The 25,951-nt window shown below is 41.1% G+C and overlaps 1 protein-coding gene across 7 annotated transcripts in view; it reads left to right on the top strand.

The window, feature by feature from the left end:
* Window positions 1-25,951, top strand: part of gramd4a (GRAM domain containing 4a) — a 233,247-nt gene that overhangs the window by 51,731 nt on the left and 155,565 nt on the right. For 5 of the 7 annotated variants that reach the window (XM_038811396.1, XM_038811397.1, XM_038811394.1 and 2 more), the window contains exon 2: window positions 18,475-18,685. In XM_038811396.1, coding sequence (XP_038667324.1) covers window positions 18,475-18,685 — 211 coding nt within the window. Of the gene's footprint in view, window positions 1-14,496; window positions 14,652-18,474; window positions 18,686-25,951 lie in introns of all 7 variants that reach the window. The other 2 variants (XM_038811399.1, XM_038811398.1) reach the window with 1 other exon arrangement.

A 25,951-nucleotide genomic window follows, 5' to 3' on the forward strand; every position in this document is an offset into this window, starting at 1 on the left:
CATTCCCCTTTCCCTCCCAATCCTACTTCCTTCTTTATCTGTCCCTGGAAAAACTTTCTCCGCATTCACTTACAGCTGCACTTTCAAAATCCCAATTTGCTATCTGTTGGCCCTCCATTCACTACATTTCTGCAGCTACAAATCTGCTCAACCAATTCTTCACTTCCACCTTTCGATGCCTTCGTTTACACACCAGTCTCTCCTTATCTCTAATCTCCCCCAGCTCCACAGCACTCCGAAGATTGTTGCAGACCTTTACTTCTGGCTGATCCGCGATTTTAATTTCTCCAACATTCGTGGCCATGCCTTCAACTGCCAAGGGCTTAATCACTGGTAATTCTTCTCTAAACCTCTTTTCTCTCTTTTTAACAACTTTCTCCTTGCCCAATCTTTTTGTCATCTGATACAACATCTCTATGTAGCTTGGTGTCAATTTACTTTCTTTTGTGAATGTCTTGGGATGTTTTATTAACTTTAAAGTGGCTAGACAAATCATTGTTGTGGTCTGCCTAAGGCTTTTGATAAGTTGTTAAGGTGGTTAGATCAAATGGGTTTAGGAGTAATTTATTAGTTTGGATAGAAGACTGGTTGACGGACAGAAGACAGAGAGTTGGGATAAATTGATCTTTTCTTGGATGACAAGATGTAACTGTTGGGGTGCCACAGGGTTCAGTCCTTTCGGCTCCAGCTATTTACAATCTCTATAAACAACCTGGATGCAGGAATAGAATGTTCGATAGCCGAATTTTCAGACGACACAAAAATAGGTGGGACAGTAAGTTGCAATGAGGAAATAAGAACCGTACAAATGTGCATAGATGTATCAGGGGCTGGTTTAGCACAGTGGGCTAAGCAGCTGGCTTGTAATGCAGAACAATGCCAGCAGCATGGGTTCAATTCCCTTACTGGCCTCCCTGAACAGGCACCGGAGTGTGGCGGCTAGGACTTTTCACAGTAACTTCATTGAAGCCTATTTGCGACAATAAGCGATTGTTATATTATTATTATTAGATGGGTTAGGAGAGTGGGGAAAAATGTGGTAAATGGAGTTTAACATGGATAAGTGCAAGGTCATGCATTTTGGTTGGAAAAATTGGTTGCAACTTATCTAAATGAGGAGAGACTTCAGGGTGCTCCGTTGCAGAGATTATAGAAGTTACAGCGCAGAAGGAGGCCATTCGGCCCATCGAGTCTGAACTGGCTCTTGGAAAGAGCACCCGACCCTAGCCCACACCTCCACCCGATCCCTATAACCCCATAACCCCGCCCAACACTAAGGGCAATTTTGGACACTAAGGGCAATTTAGCATGGCCAATCCACCTAACCTGCACATCTTTTGGACTGTGGTTGGAAACCGGAGCACCCGGAGGAAACCCACGCACACACGGGGAGAACGTGCAGACTCCGCCAAGACAGTGACCCAAGCCGGGAATCGAACCTGGGATCCTGGAGCTGTGAAGCAATCGTGCTAACCACTATGCTACTGTGCTGCCCTGAGGGATCTGGTGGTCCTCATTTATGAGTCAGAGAAAACTAGCATGCCGGTACAGTAGATAATAAAGAAAGCAAATGGAATGTTGGCATTTATATCTAAAGGACTAGAGTATAAATGTAAGGAAGTGTTGCAACTATGCAAGGCATTGGTGAGACCACACCTGGTGTATTGTGCACAGTTTTGGTCCCCTTATTTGAGGAAAGATGTAGTGGCATTGGAGGCAGTTCAGAGGAGGTTCACTAGATTGATTACAGAGATGAGGGGTTTGTTGTATGAGGAGAGATTGAACAGTTTAGGCCTATACTCTCAAGTGCCAAAGAATAAGGGGAGATCAGATTGAGGTAACAAGATGATAAAATGTATAATAAAGTAGACATGGAGCCGATGTTTCCTTCTGTGAGGCATTCCAGAATGAGAGGATGAGAGGTCATGATCTTAGGATCGGAGGTAGCAAGTATGAACCAGAGATGAGGAGAAAATACTTCTCCCAAAGGATTGTGAATCTGGAATTCGTTACCCCAGATTGCGGTGGATGCTGGGACAGACAGTAAATTTGAGGAGGAGTTGGACAGATTTTTAATTGGTAATGGGTTGAAGGGTTAAGGCCAGGATGAGATCAGCCATGATCGAATGGCGGAGCAGACCCGAAGGGCCAAACGGCCTCATTCTTCTCCTATATCTTGAACTTATTACAGACAGGGCCTCAATTTTGACATCTCATGCAGAAGGTGGTACCACTGGTAGTGCTATATTTATATATATTCCTCAATTCATGGGCTTTTGGAATTATCTTTCTGTCCAGTGTCTGAGTACCCATACAAGATACGATTATGATACAGAAGTAATTTGCCGTTTCACAGAAATAAAACTTTTTATTTTAATTCATTGTTACCCGTTCAGATTTAGAATATTTCGGCTGAAAATATTCTGTGAATTTTCAATATATGACGTATATGAGCAAATTAATGGTGTCTGGTACTGCCTTCTTTTTGGATTTTGGTCAACACAAGAGACCATTTCTGCCTTACTGGTCTGTTTTTAAGCAGGTATATTGAGTATGTAAATCGGAAGGGTTGATGTGAGTTTTTCAACATGTATTAAAGCAAGTTGTACAGTTTGTATAGCTGTCTGGACCTTCTCCTGTGGTCAGACTGCATTTTCCCTTGCTGTCAATTAAATTTTTGCCGAGGTTCCAAATTAATGGAATACGGCAGCTCTTATAATTTGAAATAGCACGTGTAACACCCAATTTTGAAGGACAGTGGTCGCTCTAACTTGAAAATTTAGTGAATAAAAATCTTGAGTATTTTTGCACTGCTTCTCCTTTCCCCCAGCAAGAATTTAATATTTTTGATGTTTCTCCCATATCGCAGAGACCAGGAAAATATACTTTTAATCACTCCTTCAAGGCACATTTCTTCTTAAATATGCAATAACTCTTTTAAAAAAAAATAATTAAGGATTGAGGCATTCGTTCATTGTAAACACCAAAACCCTGTCTGCACATAATTTATTTTAATTTTATCTTGCATCTTGTGCCCAGTGCATCTTTAAATTTCATGAGGGAAAATGTTGGTGTAAATAAAGTAATACATGCCACTTGGATTGTTTTAAATTTGGCAATACAATTACTGTTTGTATATGGAGAGACTTAAATTTGTATAATGCTTCCATGTCCTCAGAGCATTCATGCTTCACAGCTAATATTTGAGATGTAGTCATAATCACTAATTAATTTTCACATAGCAAGGTGTATGGCCACTTAATTTGTTTTGGTGGAGTTGTTAAAGGAGGAATTTTAGTCAGGACATTGAGATAACTCTTCAAAAAAGCATCATGTACCATGAGATCCTTTACAACTACCTGCATCTGCAAGTTTATCATGTCTGCTGAAAGAAGGCAAAACCGACAATTCAACACTATCTTGAAATTTTACTTAAGTGACGGCCTATAATATCTATTCAAGTCTGTGATGCAACTCCTTGGTTTAGAGGCAAAAGTGCTATTGATGAGCCAAGCTGACCCTTTACATATTACTAATAAATAGTTAATTCCAAGTGGATTCATGTACGAAGCCATGGTGTTTCTTGGAAGCAGATAGAAAACTGGTTGGCAGACAGGAAACCAAGAGTAGGAATTAATGGGTCTTTTTAAAATTGGCAGTCAGTGGGGTAGCGCAGGGATCAGTGCTAGGATCCCACCTAGTCACAATATATATATTAATGATTTGGATGAGGGAACAAAATGTCATATCTCCAAATTTGCAGACGACACCAGGTTGGGTGGGAGGGTGAGCTGTGAGGACAATGCAGAGATCCTTCAGTGTGATTTGGTTGAGTGAGTGGGCAAATGAATGGCAGATGCAGTATAATTTGGATAAATGCGAAGTTATCCACTTTGGTAGCAAAAACAAGAAGGCAGACTATTATCTGAATGGCAATAAATTAGGAGAGGGGATGTGCAATGAGACCTGGGTGTCCTCGTGCACCAGCCATTAAAGGTAAGCATGCAGGTGCGGCAGGCGATAAAGAAGGCAAATAGTATGCTGGCCATCATTGTGAGAGGATTCGAGTACAGCAGGAGGGATGTGGTGCTGCAATTATACAGGGCCTTGGTGAGGCCACACCTGGAATATTGTGTGCAATTTTGGAAGGATGTTCTTGCTATAGAGGGAGTGCAGCAAATTGACTGATTCCTGAGATGGCAGGGCTGACGTATGAGGAGAGATTGAATGGGCTAGGATTGTATTCGCTGGAGTTCAAAAGAATGAGGGGCTATCTCATAGAAACCTATAAAATTCTAACATGATTGGACAGGGTAGATTCAAGAAGGATGTTCCCGATGGGTGTGTGTGTCCAGAACCAGGGGGCACGGTCCTGAACCAGGGGGCACAGACTGAGGAAACGGGGCATACAATTTAATACAGAGATGAGGAGAAATGTTGTCATCCAGAGAGTGGTGAGCCTGTGGAATTTATTACACAGAAAGTAGTTGTGTCCAATACTTTGTATGGTTTCAAGAAACAGTTGGGGCAAAGGGGATCAAAAGATATGGGGGAAAGTGAAATTAGGCTATTGAATTGGATATCATAATGGATGGTGGAGTGAGCTTGAAGGGCCGAATGGCCTCCTCCTCCTATTTTTTCTATTTTTCTTGACAGAAATCCTGATGCATGTCATGTTAGGCTGGCGAAACAATTGTTGCTGCACCTACCGAATATAGACTCCCACATGTATTGGGGAAGGTAATGGTCTTATAACAGTTGCTTTTGGTGACTTCATTGCTCATGTTCATTTGTTTTAATATGATTTAGCCTGCTGTAGGAATTTCTGGTTGTTCAAATGGGGAGGCTTCTACCACTTCATGATCTGCAGCAGGTATTGCAAATTACTCTGTGATATAAATTTATTATTATTATTCCAAATGGTTACCAGATTCACTGAATAGTGTTCATTTGGAATATTAGTCATTGCAAAACATTGGTTTGGGTGTGCCCTGTCACTCGTCTTAAGATCAGCTTACCCTCTTGCCTGTATTTGCTACTTGTATTGTTGCATTGATGCTTTCGTCTTTTGCCTCCACTTGACATTGATATTCATTCTATTATCTTATTGATCTTTACTGCATCTACTAATGGTTCCAGTATTCTGTTGTGCCTGTTATTTGACTTTGGGGAGTAATAGTATTGTAAAAAAAAAATTTCCATTTGTACTTTGGTACCACAAAGTGGCCAGATCTATTTCGAAATTTACTGCAGGCAATGATACTCTAATATGGTCATTGACAAACAGAATACTGCAGTTGCTGGAAATCTGAAACAAAACAGAAAATTATGGAAATACTCAGTAATATTTCCAGCATTTTCCGTTTTTGTCTCAAATCTGCTTGCTTAAGTGCGAAGTAGACATTTGTCATTTCTGAATAATTTATTAAGTTATGAAAAGTCATGATATCAATTATTCTGACTTTTATGATTTTGGTAGCTTATAAGAAAGCTGTCTAGTAGTTACAAAAGGAGGGATGACCTCATCCTCACCAATGTACCTGTTGCTGATGACATCATACTGGTAGGAGTGACCACTATATAGTTCTTCTGGAAATGAATTCCAGTCTTCAAACTGAGGACACCCTCCATCATGTTGTTTAGCACTACCACAGTGCCAAATGGGATTGACTTAGAACAATGACTCAAAACTGGGCAACCATGAGACGCTGTGGGCCGTCAGCAGCAACAGCAAAATTGTATTCAAATCGTAATCTATAACCTTGTGCTTCAGCACATACCCCACTTTAACATTAGGTACCGAGCATGGTTCAATGAGGAATGCAGGAGAGCAAGCAAGGAGCAGAACCAGGCATACCTAAATATGAGGTGCCAACCTGGTGAAGCTACAACATACATGTTAAACAGTGGAAGCCTGGGTATGATCTGTCTACAAAAAGCAGGACAAATCAAATCTCACCAATTACCATCCTATATTAATTTCCAGGAAAATGATGGAAGGTGTCATGGGCAGTGATATCATATGGCACTTGCACAGCAATAATGTGTTGACTGATGCTCAGTTTGGGTTCTGCCAGGGCCACTAGACTCTGACTGCATTACAGCCTTTGTCCAAACATGGACTAAACAGCTGAATTCCAGAGGTGAGGCGAGAGTGACTGTCCTTGACGTGCAGTATTTGACTGGTGTGGCATCAAACAGCCTGTGTTAAACTGAAGTTCACAAAATTCAGGGGAAATCTCTCCACTGTTTCGAGTTCCACCAACCACAAAGGAAGATGCTGTGGTGTTAGAAGCCAGTCATCTCAGATGCAGGACATCGCTGCAGGAATTCCTCAGGCTAGTGTCCTAAATCCAATATCTCCAACTGCTTCATCAATGACCTTCACTCCACCATAAGTTCAGAAGTGGGGATGTTTGCAAATTATCGCTGAGTGTTTACTCCCCATTCATGACTCTTCAGAAACTGAAACAGTTCTTTTCCACATCCCGGAAGACTTGGACAAAATTGAAGCTTGAGCAGGTAACACTTGACCCACACATGCCAGTCAATGACCATCTCCAACAAAAGACATATACCACCTTCCCTTGACATTCAATGGCATTACATCATTGAATACCTTATCTAGACCTAGACCAGCAACTAGATAGGCTAAGCACTTGAATATTGTGACTGCAAGAGCAGGTCAGAGGCTCGGCATTCTAAACCAGTGACTCAGATCCTGACCTCCAAAGCCATTCCATCATCTACCAAGCACAAATCAAGAGTATGACGGAATACTCTTCATTTGCCTGGATGAATGCAGCACTAACAATTTCGTTTTTTTAAAAACTCAACACCTTCTACGACAGAGCAGCCTGCTTGATTGGCACCTGATCTACCGCCTTAAACATTCACTTCATCCACTGCCTGCGCACTGTGACTACAGAGTGTAGCATCTACAAAATGCCCTGCAGCAATTTGCCAAGTCTTTTTCGACAGTACCTCCTAAATCCATGATATGTATTGCCTAGACTGACAAAGGTCATTCTATGTACAATGGACCCCAGGTTTACCCTCCAGTCACATGCCATCCTGATGTGGAAATATAGTGCGATTTCTTCATTGTGCTGTGTCAAAATCCTGGAATTCCCCCCCAAGTCGCATGGACTACCGACCTTCAAAAAGATGGCTCACCGCCATCTTCTCGAGCGGCTAGGGATGGGCGGTAACTGCTCACTTTGCCACATCCCATGTTTTAATAAAAAGAAAATCAAAACTATCACCTATAGGTTTAATTTACCCATGCACTACAAGAACAAAGTGATTTATGAAATATTTGCATGTAGGTGAGTTAGATTTTAAAAAAAAACATTAGGTTTGGACCAGGTGTGTGTGCATTTTCTGTTCTTGTCTACTTTGTATGAAAAGAGTATAACCTGAGGTTTACTTCCTATGAAAAGAGCATGACCTGAGGTTTCCATTTAGCATGGTACAGCACCATTCAGCATGCAAGGAGTGTGAAAATAATCAAAAGCAAGCTTACCGAAGAATCTGCACAGTTTTTGATATTTTATCAGATACACAGGTTGCAATGTTGGATGCTCTTAATAATTTGAATGGTGTTTTATAATTTTTTGTTTACAATTTACCAACTATAATTCTCCACCCCACACCACAATTTCCCCATGTGTGGTTGGGCTTTGTTGCCTTTACTGTAATTTTGTTTTTTTTTTGTTTTTTTTAAATTTAGATTACCCAATTATTTTTTATATTAAGGGGCAATTTAGCGTGGCCAATCCACCTACTCTGCACATTTTTGGGTTGTGGGGGCGAAACCCACACAGACACGGGGAGAACGTGCTACTGTAATTTTGTTGATAGGTATAGAACATGAAACAAAACAAGTTTCCTTTCAACCAAGCGTACTTTTAAAAGGAAAGTTGTACCATTGGAGGATCAATCATTTGTGTCTGATTTTGGAAATGGTATATTAGTTAAATGTGTCTGTTGGATAACTTCCCAATTCCGTGGCAACTTGATATTTATTTTCTGCATCATTAAACAAGATCAAATTTTTCAAGTAATATTTTCAAATTTATCAGCTTTTATTGGAGATTTAATGCATATTGGCATTGCCTCAGATGCAGCATAGCGGTATATTTTAGTGAAGGATTGCAATATTCAAATATCTTTGAGTTGTTCAAGAGTTGGGCCTGAGCTTATAGATTTATACATCTGAATATATTTATAAAAAAGAGGGATTCACATTTATACAGCACCTTTCACATCTTCCTAACTATTGGGCAGTAATTCAGTAGATGGAAAGCAGAGTACTGTGAATGCTGGAAACCTGAAATAAAAACAGAAAATGCAGGAAATACTCAGCAAGTCAGGTAGCATCTGTGGCGAGAGAGACAAAGTTAATGTTCTGTGTCTATGATCTTTCATCAGAACTGGAAAAGATAGGGATGTAATAGGATTTGAGCAAGGGTTGATGTGAACGAGGACAAGGCAAGGTCTGTGATGGGGTGGATGACAGAAGAGATTAAATGACAGAAAAGTTAGTCTTCAGCGGCAAAGGGAAAGGTGATGTGTTTTAGCAGATGGGGTGACCACATTGCTGAACACCTCCATTCATTCCTGTTGTCAGTGACCTGTCATTTCAATTCTCCATCTTGCTCTCATCCTCTCATTGTTCTTGGTATGCTGCACTGTTCCACTGAAGCTCAGTGTGAAGTTTCAAGAACACATTTTTTTGATTCAACATTTTATAGCCTTTAAGTTGAGGTCAACAACTTCGGACTGTAAGCCCTGTCCTCCTCTTTTTTTTGTTTCCTTTTCGCATGTTTTGGTTTTTCTTTTTTTCGCTTTCAGGCAATAGTACACCTGTTCTTGGCAGATCTTTTGCTTCTCTTTCTTTTCTTGCCAAATTATCATTTTGCTTTTGGCCATGGCCCCTTCTGTCATTCAATCTCCCCAGTCACAGACCTGCCTGTCCTTGTTCCATCAATCCCTTTCTCAAATCTTAATGCGTCATTAACTTTTACCAGTTCTGATGAAAGGTCATTAACCTGGTCATTCTCCACAGATGAATATTTCCAGCATTTCCATTTTTTTAATATTAGTAATTTAGTAAAGCCTGTTACAGATGGATTGTGATGAACTAAATTCTGTGATTACATTTATGACCGATGAGATCAAATCCTGCTAAAGCTGATTTCATCCAGAATCTGTATTGGGATTAGCAATTTTAATTGGAAAAAATGCAAGTGCAAATTTAGAAGAAATTATACAATACTTTTAAGAACTGAATCGATGAATGAGGATTTGACTTGGTGAGGGGACTAAATAGGAATGTTCAGATGATTTCACTTGTAAATCAGCTACATTCCTAATCAGTTGCAGACCAGTGACTGACTTTTGTTTCCACGGTGTTATAAATTAGTCTTGATAAATGAGGGTGACTATCATCTGCAGTGATACTGGCCCAAAGAGCGTTAAGTAAACCTGGCAATGCCTGTATTACGTGTAATCTTCAGATTTTAGTCTGCCTGTCAAGAGAGAGTTCCATTTCATGTGCGATTATGCACGTGTGAATGATGTGTGAGGTCATTCATGAAAGCCCCGCCTTTTCAACCTTGCCCCTTGCCTGAGGTGTGGTGATCCTCCGGTTGAATCACCACCAGTCAGTTCTCCCCCTCAAAGGGGAAAGCAGCCTATCTATGGTCATCTGGGACTAAGGCGACTTTACTTATGTACATGTGAAAGGCTTGCCAGTATTTTTTCAAGTTTTAAGGACCTGTCTGGGAATGTTTGTTTTCTTGTAAGGTTCAATAAACTTGGCACCAAATTTGAAATTGCCCAAGAGCTCAAGTGGGCCAGTCAAGTACTTTTTAATTTTGGCATCATATCTTACTGCAGTTCTACTCTGCAGCTGTCAAATGTAAGCCACATGGAGCAGGCCACCCTATGAGGGTTTCACATCGGCTTTGTTTCAGCATCCAGCCAAGAGCAAACTTGTTTCTCGATTTGCATTTGTGTATGTTTGAAACAACTTTTCAGTGTGAGAATGTCAGTGTAACTGTAGCTTTGATCTTGCACTCTGAAGAGTCTGTAGTTAGATTGTACCTATTGATTGGAAGAGTTATCTCTCTCTCTCCTCTCTCTCTCTCTTCCTCTCTCTCTATTTAACTCTATTTTAGCCACAATTCAGTCCTCTAAATGCCTTGATATATTGTTAAATTTTCAAAAATAAATTTTAGAGTACCCAATTATTTTTTCCAATTAAGGGGTATTTTTTAGTGTGGCCAATCCGCCTATCCTGCGCAACTTTGCATTGTGGGGGTGAAACTCACACAGACATGGGGAGAATGTGCAAACTCCACACGGACAGTGACCCAGGGCCTGGATTTGAACCCAGGTCCTCAGCGCCGTATGCAGCAATGCTAACCACTGTGCCACTGTACTGCCCTTGTATTGTTTAATTTGATTGGCAACTCACCACCACCTTCTCCATGGCAGTTAAATTTCATTTAAAGTAAGGATTGCAGATGGCAAGGTGGCGCAGTGATTGGCACTGCTGCCTCGCGCTGCCGAGGACCCAGGTCCAATCCCGGGCCGGGTCACTGTCTGTATGGAGTTTGCAAGTTCTTGGGTCTCATCCCCGCAACCCAAAGATGTGCAGGGTAAATGGTTTGGCCCTTAATAAACAAAAAGTTAGATTTAACTACAAATGTCCTAAACACCTCAAACTATTCCATGCAGGCATTGCACTTGAAATATTTCGGACTAAGCTGAATATGGCACACAAGCAAAGAATGCAAAGTGTGATTTCCAATCTTTCCTGTATAGACAACATTAATGTGGCGGTTATACCATCAGTAGATGCATGGTAACGCCACTACCGACCTACAAGTTCCCTTCGAAGCCCCACAAATGTGGTTGACTCTTAAATGCCCTCTCAAACAGAGGGTAGTTAGGAATGGGCAATAAATGCTGGCCCAGTCAACAAAGCCCACATCCCATAAATTAATAAAAAGTAACCATGCTGACTTGGAACTATATTCTATTTCTTCACTGTCACTGGATCAAAATCCTGGAACTTGCTTTCAAACAATCTTGTGGATGCACGCTTACCACATGGACTGCAGAAGTTCGATAAGGCAACTCACCACCACCTTCTCCATGGCAATTCGGACTGGGTAATAAATGCTGGCTTAGCCAGTGAGACCCACATCCTGCGAATTAGTAGATTTAAAAAAAAAAAATTTTTTCGAGGACAATTAGAGGTGGGAAATAAATGCTGGCCTTGCCAGAAATGCTCACGTAGCGTGAATAAAAAAATCTAAATTCAGTCTTTTTTTTCTATAAATTTAGAGTACCCAATTCATTTTTTCCAATTAAGGGGCAATTTAGCGTGGTCAATCCACCTAGCCTGCATATCTTTGGGTTGTGGGGGCGAAACCCACACAAACACTGGGAGAATGTGCAAACTCCACACGGACAGTGACCCAAAGCCGGAATCGAACCTGGGACCTCAGCGCCGTGAGGCCACAGTGCTAACCCACTGCGCCACCATGCTGCCTAAATTCAGTCTTCGCGAACTAGATGACAATTTCAACACCGGGTACAGTCCATGCTTGCAGTGAAAAAAAACTCGCACATCAACAGTGTATGTCAGAAAGTAGTGACCAGCTGAACTTGCAATTTCCAACATGACCACGTACCTGTAAAATAACGCTTTGGATATAGTTTCATTCTTTGTGCATAAGTAGTCCGAGAGATGTAATTCACTCCTTGTCAGCACTGTGGGTGTATCTACACCACATGGACAGCAGCGGTTCAAGAGGCAACTCACCACCACCTTCTCAAAAGCAATTGAGGATGGGCAATAAATGCTGCCCATGAAAGACTAAGAAAACTGTCCATTGTTAATTGAAAAATGTGTATTGAAGGAGCGTTCCTTGTCTTCACTCAATTCTTGATATTTTGGAGCTCGGTCAGAAAGGGTGTCATGCGGGAAAGAATTGTGTGGTTTGCACTTTTGCTTTTTTTGTTCTCCACACCCCTGCGTTACCAGCTACCACATTATTCAGACACCATGATCTACTGTAGTTGATTTAGTACTTCACTTTGAATATAAAGGATGACTTGCTTGGCTTATCATTTGAAGATGCATTATTGCTAAATCTAACTATATGAAAATGAGAACAAGTTCTTAAGGGTATAAAATGGAAGAATAACGAAATGATCCAGTTAAAACCAATGCGAATGTAGCTGATACAAAAATGAAATACTGCGGGCGAAGCAATGATTAATCAATTTAACCCACTATAAAACCAATTCACAAGAAATAAAAGGAACCCTCAAACACTTTCCACACATTTGAGCCTCAAAACCCCTTAAAACACTCGAAAGTACAGCATTTTCAAGGCAAATAACATGTCAGTCGTTGTGCATTCATTTCCTTGTTTTATGTGTGGTGTATGATCCCCAATGCTCTTATCTTACTCTTATAATAACAACTTTTGGGCTACATCTCCCAAGTGGAAGGAACACAGGAGATGTGCTGATTTGTGATAATCTTTGTATCGCGCAGTAGAGTGCACCAAACGACAGCTGCTGCAGTGGTAACTTCCAAGGCTGGCTACTTGGTTGTCATTTGATTTATTGCTTTTATTTCTTCTGAATTGGTTTTATGGTGGGTTGATTTGTTTTTTTAAATACATTTTTAGAGTACCCAGTTCTTTTTTCCAATTAAGGAGCAATTTGGTGTGGCCAATGAACCTGTTCTGCACATCTTTTTGGAGTGGGGGTGAGACCCACGCGGACATGGGGAGAATGTGCAAACTCCACATGGATAGTGACCCGGGGCTGGGATCGAACCCGGGTCCTTGGTGCTGTTAGGCGGTAGTGCTAAGGGCTCCTTTGTTTTAACATTGTTAAGCCCTCTCATAACCATGGGTCTGAAATGTTCTAAATTTCATGTTTTAATTGAAGATGTTTGTGCAAACATAATGCAGGTCAATGCAATCTAAGAAATTATGTTTAAATATAATTTAGTTTTTGGTCAGTAGAGTAAAGGGAACTAGGGTGAGTGATTTAAAAGATTTAGAAACCAGCACAATTGTATTTTTTAATATACGCTGAGAGTACTGAATTCTTTTTTTGTTCCAATTAAGGGGCAATTTAGCATGGCCAATCCACCCACCTTGCACATCTTTAGGTTTTGGGTATGTGATCCACACAGACACTCCACATGGACAGTGACCCGGGCCAGGATCGAACCCAGGCTCTCGGTGCCATGAGGCAGCAGTGCTAACCACTGTGTCACCATGCTGCCTTGCAAGCACAATTGCATTGAGGCATGAAGCACTAGTTCTCAAGGAGCTGTTGCACAACACAATGGGAAGCACTGTTCAAACTGGCATCAATTTTGTTTAAGGCAGGGGTGGGCAAACTACGGCCCGCGGGCCGCATGCGGCCCGCCAAAGGTATTTCTGCGGCCCACCAAGTCATTTAAAAAAAAAAAAAATTAAAAAAAAAAATTTTTTTGTTTATTTAAAAAAAAAATTTTTTTTTAAGGTTAATGTGGGGGGCTGTTGGGTTACTTACTGGTATAGGGTGGATACGTTGACTTGAATAGGGTGATCATTGCTCGGCGCAACGTCGAGGGCCGAAGGGCCTGTTCTGTGCTGTACTGTTCTATGTTCTATATGAGGTGCCCAGAATCATAACCGGGTGAAGTAATTATTTTACTTAATATACTATGCGGCCCTTTGTGAATTGTGAATTTCTGAATGTGGCCCTTGCACGGAAAAGTTTGCCCACCCCTGGTTTAAGGTATCCGAGGTGGGTTTATTGCCTCTTTGTGATGCCTTCTAAGAATTACTTTTGTCACTTTCACTTTCGCAACAAAAAGGGAAGTGACTTTGTCTCAATAAAATCTTCAAACACTCCCAACTTTATACTTGAGCTATTTTGTAATAGTATGTTTTGAAGAATCAATTTGATACCCTTCAGTGCAAAAACTATATGTAGCAATTAGCATACTTGCTCTTTGTTAATACATGACCTCCTGTTCTTTGTCACTTTTCTCACATTGTGATGTACATATTTTAATAAATTGTTATACATTATTACTGCTTCTTTTGTCCAAAAATAAATGGAGTCCAAAGGATTAAAAAATGAAGATCAATAATAAATTGTTCACATGAGAAGAAAAAATGCCAATTTTTAGTAACTGGATCCAAACATTAATACTTTTGCAATATTTTTAGGCATTGCATTTTTACTAGATTTTGTGTGAGGTCGCCTTGACCATGAATTGTTAAATGAAGCTATTCCAGTTGGTGCAGTTTGTAGCACTTGAGTCAGAAAGTTATTTGTTTAAGCTCTGTTCTAAGACTTAAACACATAACTTGGATTGATTATCCGTTGCAGTATAAAGGGGAGTTCTACAGAGACAACCTGCACAGACGAGGTACTAAATAAAGACCCTATTTGTCTGTTCAGGTGAACATTACAGCTTGCAGGACACTTGTACAAGAAGAGCACCAAGCAACACTTTTGCCTCAACCACACCATCAAAAACATAACTGGGTCTTCATTTTATTGCTGTTTGTGGAATCTTTTGCATAATTTGGCTGCTGCATTTGCTGACATAATAAGTGAGTACTCATCAAAAAGTAATTATACGAAGCGTCTTGAGATGTTTCCCGAACATTTCAATACTCTATAAATGCATCTCTATCTTTGCCTTTCCCCTCAGTTGATAAACACAGTTGCCCCTCTGAGGGCTGGTTTAGCATGGGGCTAAATCGCTGGCTTTTAAAGCAGACCAAGGCAGGCCATCTGCACGGTTCAATTCCTGTACCAGCCTCCCTGAACAGGCGCCGGAATGTGGCGACTAGGGGCTTGTCACAGTAACTTCATTTGAAGCCTACTTATGACAAGTGATTTTCATTTCATTTCATTTTTTATGACTCTATAAAATCCACCCCCTTGTCATAACTTTAGTAACCATCCCAATAGCTCCATCTTTGGCTCAGAATCAATTTTTGGCTCCTCCCTCTGTAAGATTCCTTGGGTTGTTTTGCTACGTTAAAAGTGTTCATTAGGGTGGCATGGTGGTGCAGTGGTTAGCACTGTTGCCTCATGGCGCTGAGGACCTGGGTTCGATCCTGGCCCTGGGTCACTTCTCATGTGGAGTTTGCACATTCTCCCGTGTCTGTGGGTCCCGCCTGACAACCAAAGATGTACAGAGTAGGGGGATTCACCACACTAAATTATCCCTTAATTGGAAACATTAAAACATTTTTTTAAGCGTTCTATAAATAGAAATTGTTCTTACTGAACTATGATGCCCAAGATGATCTAAATTTAATTCTTGCGATCTGTGCTTCATCAACTGATCTCAGTTGGAATACCACTGTCGCTGGGGCAACATCCTGGAACTCCCTCCCTAACAGCACAGTGGGCGTACTTACATCTCAAGGACTGCAGTGGTTCAAAATGGCAACTCGCCACCACCTTGTGAAGGACAACTAGGGGTGGGCAATAAATGCTGGCCTAACCATCGATGCCCACATCCTGTAAATGAATTTTTAAAAAAAATATGGGACTTGTCCCAGAATTTAAAAAAACAAATTCCAATAAAGGGGCAATTTGGCATGGCCAATCCACCTACCCTGCACATCTTTGAGTTGTGGTGGTGAGACCCATGCAGACATGGCGAGAACATGCAAACTCCACACATACAGTGGGCTGGGACTGAACCTGGGTCCTCGGTGCCATGAGGCAGCAGTGCTAACCACTACGCCACCGTGCTGCTCAAATTGTGCTGGAATTGACTAAGTTCTTTGATGTGAAGAAGATAGGCCAGAGTTTCCATGCCGAATGGGTTAAAGGCATGAGACAATACTGGAATTCGCTGTAGTACTTCCCACTATTGGATTATTGCAGGCATTCACAGCCTGGGCATACCCCACATAACGACTTATTGGAAGGAACACCAGTGAATGGTCAACCGAATCATATTTGTATTAATTAGGCTTTCATTAGAGAACAGTATGAAATATCAACATGTTGTTTTAGGCACAGTCTTACCACTTGTCGTGGACATGTTGCTATCAGTGTGATTTGTGTTACCGACAACTAAATAAACATTGATTGTCGGAATAACTTGTTTTGGCTTACTCCCCTACTGGGTCCTTCAACTTAATTGTTATGAAGTGTTTGGGCCCTTGCAGTAGTTTCAGATGCCACTGAAGCAGAGGATGGAGAAACTGTCTAATCCAAACCTGAAAAATCATGAAAGAATTACCAATGGACACATCACATCATATCAAAGCTCCAAAACCTAGGACTTGGCTCTCCACTCTGCAACTGGATCCTTGACTTTCTGATCAACAGACCACAGTCAGTAAGAATGAACACCAACTCCTCCTCCACAATAGTCCTCAATACCGGTGCCCCGCAAGGCTGCGTACTTAGCCCCCCTACTCTACTCCCTGTACACACACGACTGCATGGCAAAACTTGGTTCCAACTTCATCTACAAGTTTGCTGACGATACGACCATAGTGGGCCGGATCTCGAAAAACGACGAGTCCGAATACAGGAGGGAGATAGAGAACCTAGCGGAGTGGTGTAACAACAACAATCTCTCCCTCAATGCCAGCAAAACTAAAGAGCTGGTCATCGACTTCAGGAAGCAAAGTTCTGTACACACCCCTGTCAGCATCAACGGAGCCGAGGTAGAGATGGTGAGCAGTTTCAAATTCCTTGGGGAATCACCAAAAATCTATCCTGGTCCACTCACGTCGACGCTATCACCAAGAAAGCACAACAGCGCCTATACTTCCTCAGGAAACTAAGGAAATTCGGCATGTCCACATTAAGCCTCACCAACCTTTACAGATGCACTATAGAGAGCATCCTATCGGGCTGCATCACAGCCTGGTATGGCAACTGCTCGGCCCAGGACCGCAAGGAACTTCAGAGAGTCGTGAATACCGCCCAGTCCATCACACGAACCTGCCTCCGATCCATTGATTCCATCTACACCTCCCGCTGCCGGGAAAGCGGGCAGCATAATCAAGGATCCCTCCCACCCGGCTTACTCACTTTTCCAACTTCTTCCATCGGGCAGGAGATTCAGAAGTCTGAGAACACGCACGAACAGACTCAAAAACAGCTTCTTCCCCACTGTCACCAGACTCCTAAATGACCCTCTTATGGACTGACCTCATTAACACTACACCCATGTATGCTTCATCCAATGCTTATGTAGTTACATTGTATATATTGTGTTGCCCTATTATGTATTCTCATGTATTTTCTTGAATTCTGTTTAATTCCCTTTTCTTCCCATGTACTGAATGATCTGTTGAGCTGCTTGCAGAAAAGTTCTTTTCACTGTACCTCGGTACACGTGACAATAAACAAATCCAATCCAACTTTGAGAATCTCCTGAAATAGTCAGGGCACTTTTTACATTTTACTGGATGAGGGTCGGAATGGGCAGTGGATGGTGAGACTTTGTTCAGCATCTGTAAAGCCACTGAAAGGAATGCACTGGCAACAGTAGTTCATGGAGGCTTGGCTGCTCATTTTGCCACATGCTTGTGGAGTGGTGCCCCTCAAGCTAGATAACCCATTATCTCTCTTTAATGGAGAGAGATGCTTATGTCCCGTTTGTAGATTATGGCTCATTACTTAGTTGCTATTTTAGATGAAAATTAAAGTCCAGCTCACAGTGACCAGCAGTATGTTTGTTGGATTAGGTGAATGAAAATCTGTGCTTGTTGCAGGTTTTGCTATGTTAATTATTTTAGGAACTTGCAGTGCAGAATATATTGAAATTATTTTGAAACTGAGAATGATTGTTAGCTGTAGCTACTATTTCAAGGGTGGAGGCCACATAATGTGTATTTATTGAATGTGCTTGTGGTTTTTTTAACGTGGCCTGCTGTTGATCTCGCCCTAAGCAAATGTACTTTACATAGCTGAATAATTAATCATTTGTATTTTAAACTGTAAACATATAGGTATTCTAGCGATGCTTGTGACCTGCTTTATTTTAGCGAAAGGATGACAATTTTCATTCAGGTTCTGGTGAAAGCAGTTAGGTGACGGTATGTTAATTGTAAGTGAATGTCTTTGTAATTAGAACGTGGTGCAATGATAGCAATATAATTACTTTGTGGTTTGGGTTGGAGTTGATTTTATATAATTGTATATTGGTGAAGATGTGGGTATAGTGGGCATCATGTCCAAAAATAGAAAATCAATTGTAAATTTCTTTGTTTAAGACTCCACAATGATTTGGAATCTTTGGGGAAAAAAAATTCTGGTTCATCTATATTTCTATTTATTAACTGGCTGCCTGTTCACAAATATAATTAAACCCCAGGTACTGGTGGCCTAAAGATTCTTGGATTCAGAGGAAAATATGTTTTTGTAAAGGGTTTATGTTTTCCTCTTTACCAGGAACAGCGTTCACCATGTTAAAGTGAAGGAAAAGAGCTCCGTATTGAACATGCTAAAACGATTGGACAAAATAAGATTTAGAGGACAGAAACGGGATGAAATACTTGATCTTGTGGAATCTCCCAATGCGTCAGACAATGAATGTGGCGATGAAATTCCAGCAAAACCTGCTCGATGCTTTATAAGAGATTCCGAAGAGCTAAAGGACCCTGTAAGTATTAATTTTAAATATTACCACTGTTTTGCCCAGTTAAAAGTTATTGGTGTACAGTTAGTACTCCTAATACAATGCAGGGCCCTTACAGCCCATTTTTCTATCACTCTGGGTACTGTGTTATCAAACTGATGGATTGTACTTTTGCGAAAAAGGAATCTTAGTGAAGTAATTTTTACAGCCCTGGTCACTTTTATCACATTTCCCTAGAGATGATGCAGAGTGAAAAATAAAGATTCAAAGTATCAAGAATCTAACTGATGAGATGTGGTTAAGGAGATTATATGTGTATTCTTTGGAAATTACATTTTCAAGGCTCTTAAAGGGTTTCATTGAGAAATATCAAGCAAATTATTCACCAAGACAAACGGTTCAATTACTGGCTGACGTGGCTTCTAAAGTTGAAATTATGGATTAGGGGTGGATCAAGTGTAGCTAGTTTTTCTGCAGAGTAATTAATTGGGCATAAAATTTGACTTTTTTTGCACCATGTTTGCCATTCTCAACCAAGTTTGCTGTCTCTGATTCAGCCAAATTTCAGTTTATATCAGAAACTTGTCTCCAGTTCTGTCTCCTAAGTAGTAGAGTGTGAGGCCTTGGTGAGATTATTTATTTTGAATGAAACATTAAAGCAAGACCCTGTGTCTCTAAGGAGAATGTAAGGGAGTCTGAAATTGAGCAGGCGAGTGAGGTCTTTTTTTTTAAAAGGTATTTTATTCCAAACATCTGTTACATCAACAAAGTACAAAATAAACAGTCCATAAAATCGCAATTCACAGTTTATACAATTTCCCCCTGTCCCCTCCCCATACCCTGCGACAAGCAACTCCTCATATAGTGTCATGAACAGCCTCCACCGCACCTCAAAGCCCTCCACTGACCCCTCGACTGTAACTTAATCTTCTTCAACTGGAGAAAGTCATACAAATTCACGAGCCAAGCCACCACCTCCGGGAGGGGCATACCTGACCTTCAATTTAACAGGATCTTTCGCTGAGCAATCAGAGAGGCAAAGGCCACAACATCGGCTCCCTTCCCCTCAAAAAGCTCTGGCACTTCCGTGACCCCAAAAATCGCCACCATAGGGTCTGGCTTGACTCCACCCCAACTATCTTGGATTGCGTTCCAAACACTACCTCCCGATAGCTCTCCAGCTGCTGGGAGTGAGTTTTCTTGGTAAGCTGGTTATCAGTCATGGCTCACTTGGTGTCACTCTCACCTACCCCTGAGTTATATGTTCTGGGTTTAGGTTGTACTCCAGGATTTGAGCACAAACATCAAGGCTGACACATTGGTGTGGTGTTGCACAGGGGCACTTCTTTCGCACATCATGTTAAACTGAGTCCCCAACTGCCTTTTTAGATGATTGTTAAGAACCCACAATGCTATTTGAAGAACAGCAGGGGGATTTGAATTCCCTCCGACCTGGTCAACATCACAAAACAGATCTGATCGTTGTCACATTACTGTTTGCAGGAGCTGGCTGTGCAAAAGCACAGCTATACTTTCAAAAAGTTCTTAAGTGGCTGTACAGCACTCTTGAGATATCCAGAGTTGTTTGCTACATAAAGGCAAGTTTTTCAAGTCTGTCTTAACCAGCATCACCTAAAGCTGATTAACTGGACATTATCTTCTTGCTGTTTGTAAGGCCATGCTCTATTTGGGTGCATTTCAAAAATACCGTGGATCACAGCATATAGGACACCCTCAATTTTTTGACACCAAAAATCATGCTTTTGCAGATATTTGGTATATAAATTGACCCCCCCCATTTCAGCTGCAAAATGCTATATTTTCATTAGTAGTTGGTTTAAACTTTTCATCCTAGAAATGCATTTTTTATTAACCTTATGCTGTAATGTGCATGGGATCAAGGCTGTGTTACAAAGAAGATACATGGGAGCTTAAGACATGCCCACACAGCACAGATCACACGTGGTATGATGAGCGGTGAATAGAAGTTGACCCTTGAGTGAAAATAATGAAGTACGAAGCTGTGTGCGTGGGTTTCCTCCGGGTGCTCCGGTTTCCTCCCACAGTCCAAAGATGTGCAGGTTAGGTGTTTTGGCCGTGCTAAAATCTTGCCCCTTAGTGTCCAAAATTTCCCTTAGTGTTGGGTGGGGTTACTGGGTTATGGGGATAGGGTGGAGGTGTGGACCTTGGGTAGGGTGCTCTTTCCAAGAGCAGGTGCAAACTCGATGGGCCGAATGGCCTCCTTCTGCACTGTAACTTCTATGTTCTATGTTAAAAGCTCAACATTTGCTAACTGTTCAAATAACAATGCTGCGGCGAGATAATTTTGTGTTTGTGAATAACTGGTGCAGAATGTATGAAGGAATTTGCCCTGCAGAAGATCCCAAGACCATGAGAACAGGAATCAACCACTGGCTTAATCTTGAGAAACATGCATCAGAATGAGTCCTCAGAATAATGGTTACATTACATATATGTGCACCAAATCAAACCCCGAGTCCACACGACTGCGTAGGACCAGCAACTGATTGTTTCAGCCACTCGATGGAACAAAACAGTCTAATGCTTCAAACAAAGATCACTTAAAGACTACCAAGAGACATCCAATACCAAAATTACCAGATTCCAACAGTTCAGATGATGACTAAAACATGAGTAACCATGGATGAAGTGCCTATGAATTTCAATATGCCTGGCAGCCAAACTGGTGGAACGGTTCAAAAACAGTTCTAGTAAAACAACAGGACATAAGACAAGATTCATGGTGGTACTAGCCCTGTATGGCTGATGGAATGAAATGAAATCCTGTGCTAATTTTCAAACGTAAAATAGTGTCAAACATCTGGTTCCCTGCGGGAGTTTCGGTGAATTTCCATGACAACTGTTGGATGGATGAGGATGGAGTGGCGTTGTAGTTAATTATGTGTAGAATAGGTGACCTTTGTAAAGAATGCAATTTATTAATGTGGCACATGTACCAATTACATATAATGAATGAGATTGAGAGGTGCTTGCAAAAAAATAAAAATAATAAATCCACAATGCAGTTATAGCCGGAGGTCTAATGTCCATAGTTCAACTTTTGGATGTGTGCCTCAACTAGTCATTCAAGGATCATGGTCACGCTGAATGGAATAAGTGAATAATGAATGGAGACCGAAATGTCTCAAAGAAAGGAAATATGCATGCTGCCCATTTGAGGTTTTGTGTAGTTTTTAAAAAAGTATTTTTATTCAAGGCATTTTCAATTTTATACAGAGAAGAAAGGAACACCAGAAAACAAACTTCACAAGTAACCAAAAAAATACATTCTGCGTAGATTCAATATCAAATCATGGGATACTGTTGGTGCACAATTTAAAAAATATGGACTATCCAATTCAATGATGATTCTGATCCAGAGTTTGATCCCTGTGATCCTTTACTCAAAGTGACTCAATTACTTTGAGGAACACTTTGTGTCGGATGCCAAAGACAATTAACTTGACAGTTTTACAGCACTTTCATTGTTGTTAAAGATATCTTTGTAATGTATTAAATAAACCAGGCTGCAGTAATTTAATGCAAATTAGCAGTGTTTTTGTCACATTTCTAAATGATGATCACACATGCTGGCGGTTCATATTGTGTACTTAGTAAGTGTACTTGGTATATGAGTCAACCACAATTTTTTGGAAGGATTTTTGAGACTTTTTACGACTAAGAGAACAATCTATGGTAATTTACTGATTCTACACCACCTGAGGATGTTAAAGATCTAATATACATGCAGGTTTGTTTGTTCTTGCACTTACCGGACTTCGGCTTTTCGCACTTTTTGGGGATAAATATTTCATGCACTCATAATGTTTTTATCGACAGCAAGATTTATAAAGAAATTCAGTGAACTTGCTGACATCCATCCATCAAATTTTGCTGTCTCCACCTTGCCGTAACACCTACATGTTAATTTATCAAATCCTATCGTGGACTCACTCCTTCAAGTCTCTGCAACTTCTTCCAGCCCAACAATCCTCTGCCAGTTCTGTGCTCCTCCAACTTTGGCTTCCATTTAATTTGGCTATTTAACTGGAATTGCCTCATTGTGCTGCATAAGCAATTTAAACTTGTTTAGATTTTGCTTCTGAATTAAAAGCATTTTCACAATGATTTTTTAAATTGCAATGAAAGCATTTTCAGTGTTTGTTTTTTGCAGTGAGCCAAGTTTAATTTGTAAAGTGCTCAACCAATTGGATTTAATATATTGGCCCAGAACTTCCAACCTGGGTCGGAATCCCTATTTCCAGCTCCGATCAGAGATCAAGTTACCCACTTGCCACCTATAATTTGTTTTGGGGGCTCATCTTCTAACGGAGGTTTGTTCCAGGCTCTCGCTGCCATATTCTGGTAAGCAGAAAGTTTAAATGTCTCAACTAGTGGTTAGCACCATTGCTTCATAGCACCAGGGTCCCGGGTCCGATTCCCGCTTGGGTCACTGTGCGGAGTCTGCACGTTCTCCCCGTGTCCGAGTGGGTTTTCTCTGAATCCTCCGGTTTCCTCCCACAAGTTCCGAAAGACGTGCTTGTTGGGTGAATTGGACATTCTGAATTCGCCCTCTATATACCCGAACGATTGCCGTGGTGTGGAGACTAGGGGATTTTCATAGTAACTTCATTGCAGTGTTACAATTACTTGTGACAGTAATGAAGATTATATTCTATATTATAAAGCTACTTTGAGATACTATGGAGAGAAGGAAACTTGGTTTGAGTTTACTTGGTTATTTGATCTACCTCAAAGTAGGGTAGGGTGGCAGGTAAGTAGGCGAGGGGCCAGGATGGCAGGTAAGTGAATAATCCATAGTATAGTTTCCCAGGAGCTAGAACTCGTTTTAATAATTTTTACCCATTCCTGGGTAACTATTCTCATACGTAGGTTCAGTAAGAAGTCTTACAACACCAGGTTAAAGTCCAACAGGTTTGTTTCAAACACGAGCTTTCGGAGCACGGCTCCTTCTTCAGGTGAATGGAAAGGCTTGTTCCAGAAATGTTTTTTTCCAGAAAACATTTCTGGAACAAGCCTTTCCATTCACCTGAAGAAGGAGCCGTGCTCCGAAAGCTCGTGTTTGAAACAAACCTGTTGGACTTTATTGTTGTAAGACTTCTTACTGTGCTCACCCCAGTCCAACGCCGGCATCTCCACATCATGGCATACGTAGGTTGGAATCATTTGAAATCACCGACTCACAAGAGTTTCTGAGAGTTCGTGATGCAGGGGAATTGCCTATTAGGAGTTCAACCTTCCGGACAATTCCTGCATAGTTGGTCCAGGACGCCTGTAGCACTTCTTGGAGGGTACTCTGGAAAATAACCGTCTGGAGATCAGAAGTTCTGGACCATTATGTCGTTCTGAAGGAGTAATTTGTAGCTCAACCAGTTTGCTAATTTTACAACTGGGCAGGCTTTGTTGGAGGTTAGAAATAATGTATATTAAATGTCATTTTTGAAGGCAAAGGAATTGTTGACCTTTTTGTTATGACTTTATGGCTAAAACATACTCTGAAAATCCTCTTTCTGATAATTTTTCATGCCACAATTATGATTATGACTTGACATGGGCTGAGACAGATGAATTGTAATTACTTCCTGAGATCTGAAGGTCCATCTAAACATTTTCCAGAGAAGAAATCTCTCAATGTTATAACTGCACATGCATCTTCATATAAGCACTTTGCAATATTCAATTCCTTGTGTATGTGAGTGAGCAAATATGAATCAGGATAGCTGATGCAACTGTTGATGCACATCTAGAGAGGGATACCTGGTCAGGATCCATCTTGCGTGTGTCTGGCGACATGTTTACATATGTGGATGGCAGCAGATAATTGAACTGGGCATTGAGGTCTGCCATGGGAAACAAATGACTTATTGGTGCTTGCTGCCAAGCCTATCTTGATAAAATGCCAGAAGGCTGTTGACATTTGTGGAACTATATTTCATCTTCAAAAATAACAGGAAAGCTAGAGTAAATGTTACAGAATGTTTCACAACATTGCTTTTCCTACTTCGCTCCATTTATCTGCCCCAGTAATAGCCAGAGTCATCTTTGCCGTAGGTTAGGACATGCAGGCATGCTTGTTCTCCCGCCAATTAGCTCTTGCTGCCTCTAGTTGTGTGTCACTTCGTCCTGCACCAATTAGCTCTTGCTGCCTCTAGTTGTGTGTCACTTCGTCCTGCACCAATTAGCTCTTGCTGCCTCTAGTTGTGTGTCACTTTGTCCTGCACCAATTAGCTCTTGCTGCCTCTAGTTGTGTGTCACTTCGCCCTGCAAAAGAGAGAGAAGTGCACAGCGAGTCTCTTGCAGTTTGTTTGGGAGATGTGACTTTCATGGTTGAATAGCTGGCAGTGTGTGCAAGCTGTAAGCTGTAGATGTGAAACTTCAAGCATTGCTAAATTAATCTTGATTGACAGAGATTATTGGTCGATGAATGATGGACATGTGCTGAGTTGAGCATTAGCTAAGGAAGTGAGACAGATGACCGCATATGACATTTGAAGATGCATCTACTGATGTTGACCACACGTATAAGGTCATTGAATCTAGTACGGACTGCACCCAGATCCTCGCGGTTTATCTTCTGATGTTCACTTCCATGGCTGTCAGCTTCTGCTCCTTTCTGAATATGTGTCTAGAGGGTTTCCTGGCCTCCAGCAATTACAAGATACTCCCCTCCTTTTTCTACCTCAATGGCCTCCATTTTGAAAAGCTTGGAGTGCACTCTCTCCCATTTTGCGCTATTTCGTTTTGAGTTTGGAGTCACTTGAACAAATACCTGCACCGTCTGCTGCCACCATGCACCTCCTGTTTAAAGTACAGGGTGTGTTGGTAAATAACCTATTTTTAAAACTTTTATTTTAAACAAAAAATGTAGCTTTCTGCTTCCAGGACTCCTGGTCGCTACCAATCCTCCTCCTCCTCAATCCTTCAAGCTGTGGCCTGTTGCTCGTTCTGGTGAGTGTGCTTTACACTCAATTGGCTCTGTTTTATTCCTTAGCTCTAGAGTCGCCAGGTATCCTTATGATACCACCACGAGGTTCAAGCTCAAGTTCGGATCAATGACACAATACACCAGTTAGTAAGGTTCAATCAAACACTTTTATTATTTACACAGTAAATCGATACTCATGCAACTAATACTAACGGACTAAACTATTCATACCACTATAAGCCAATACTTATCTTCGATAAGGGAACCCACTGGATCAGGGAACAATGGCCTCTTGTTCTGTCCTGAGACTGCAGGCTTCCCAG

Source organism: Scyliorhinus canicula, chromosome 11, assembly GCF_902713615.1.
Source record: "Scyliorhinus canicula chromosome 11, sScyCan1.1, whole genome shotgun sequence".
In the NCBI taxonomy this organism is placed as follows: domain Eukaryota; kingdom Metazoa; phylum Chordata; class Chondrichthyes; order Carcharhiniformes; family Scyliorhinidae; genus Scyliorhinus; species Scyliorhinus canicula.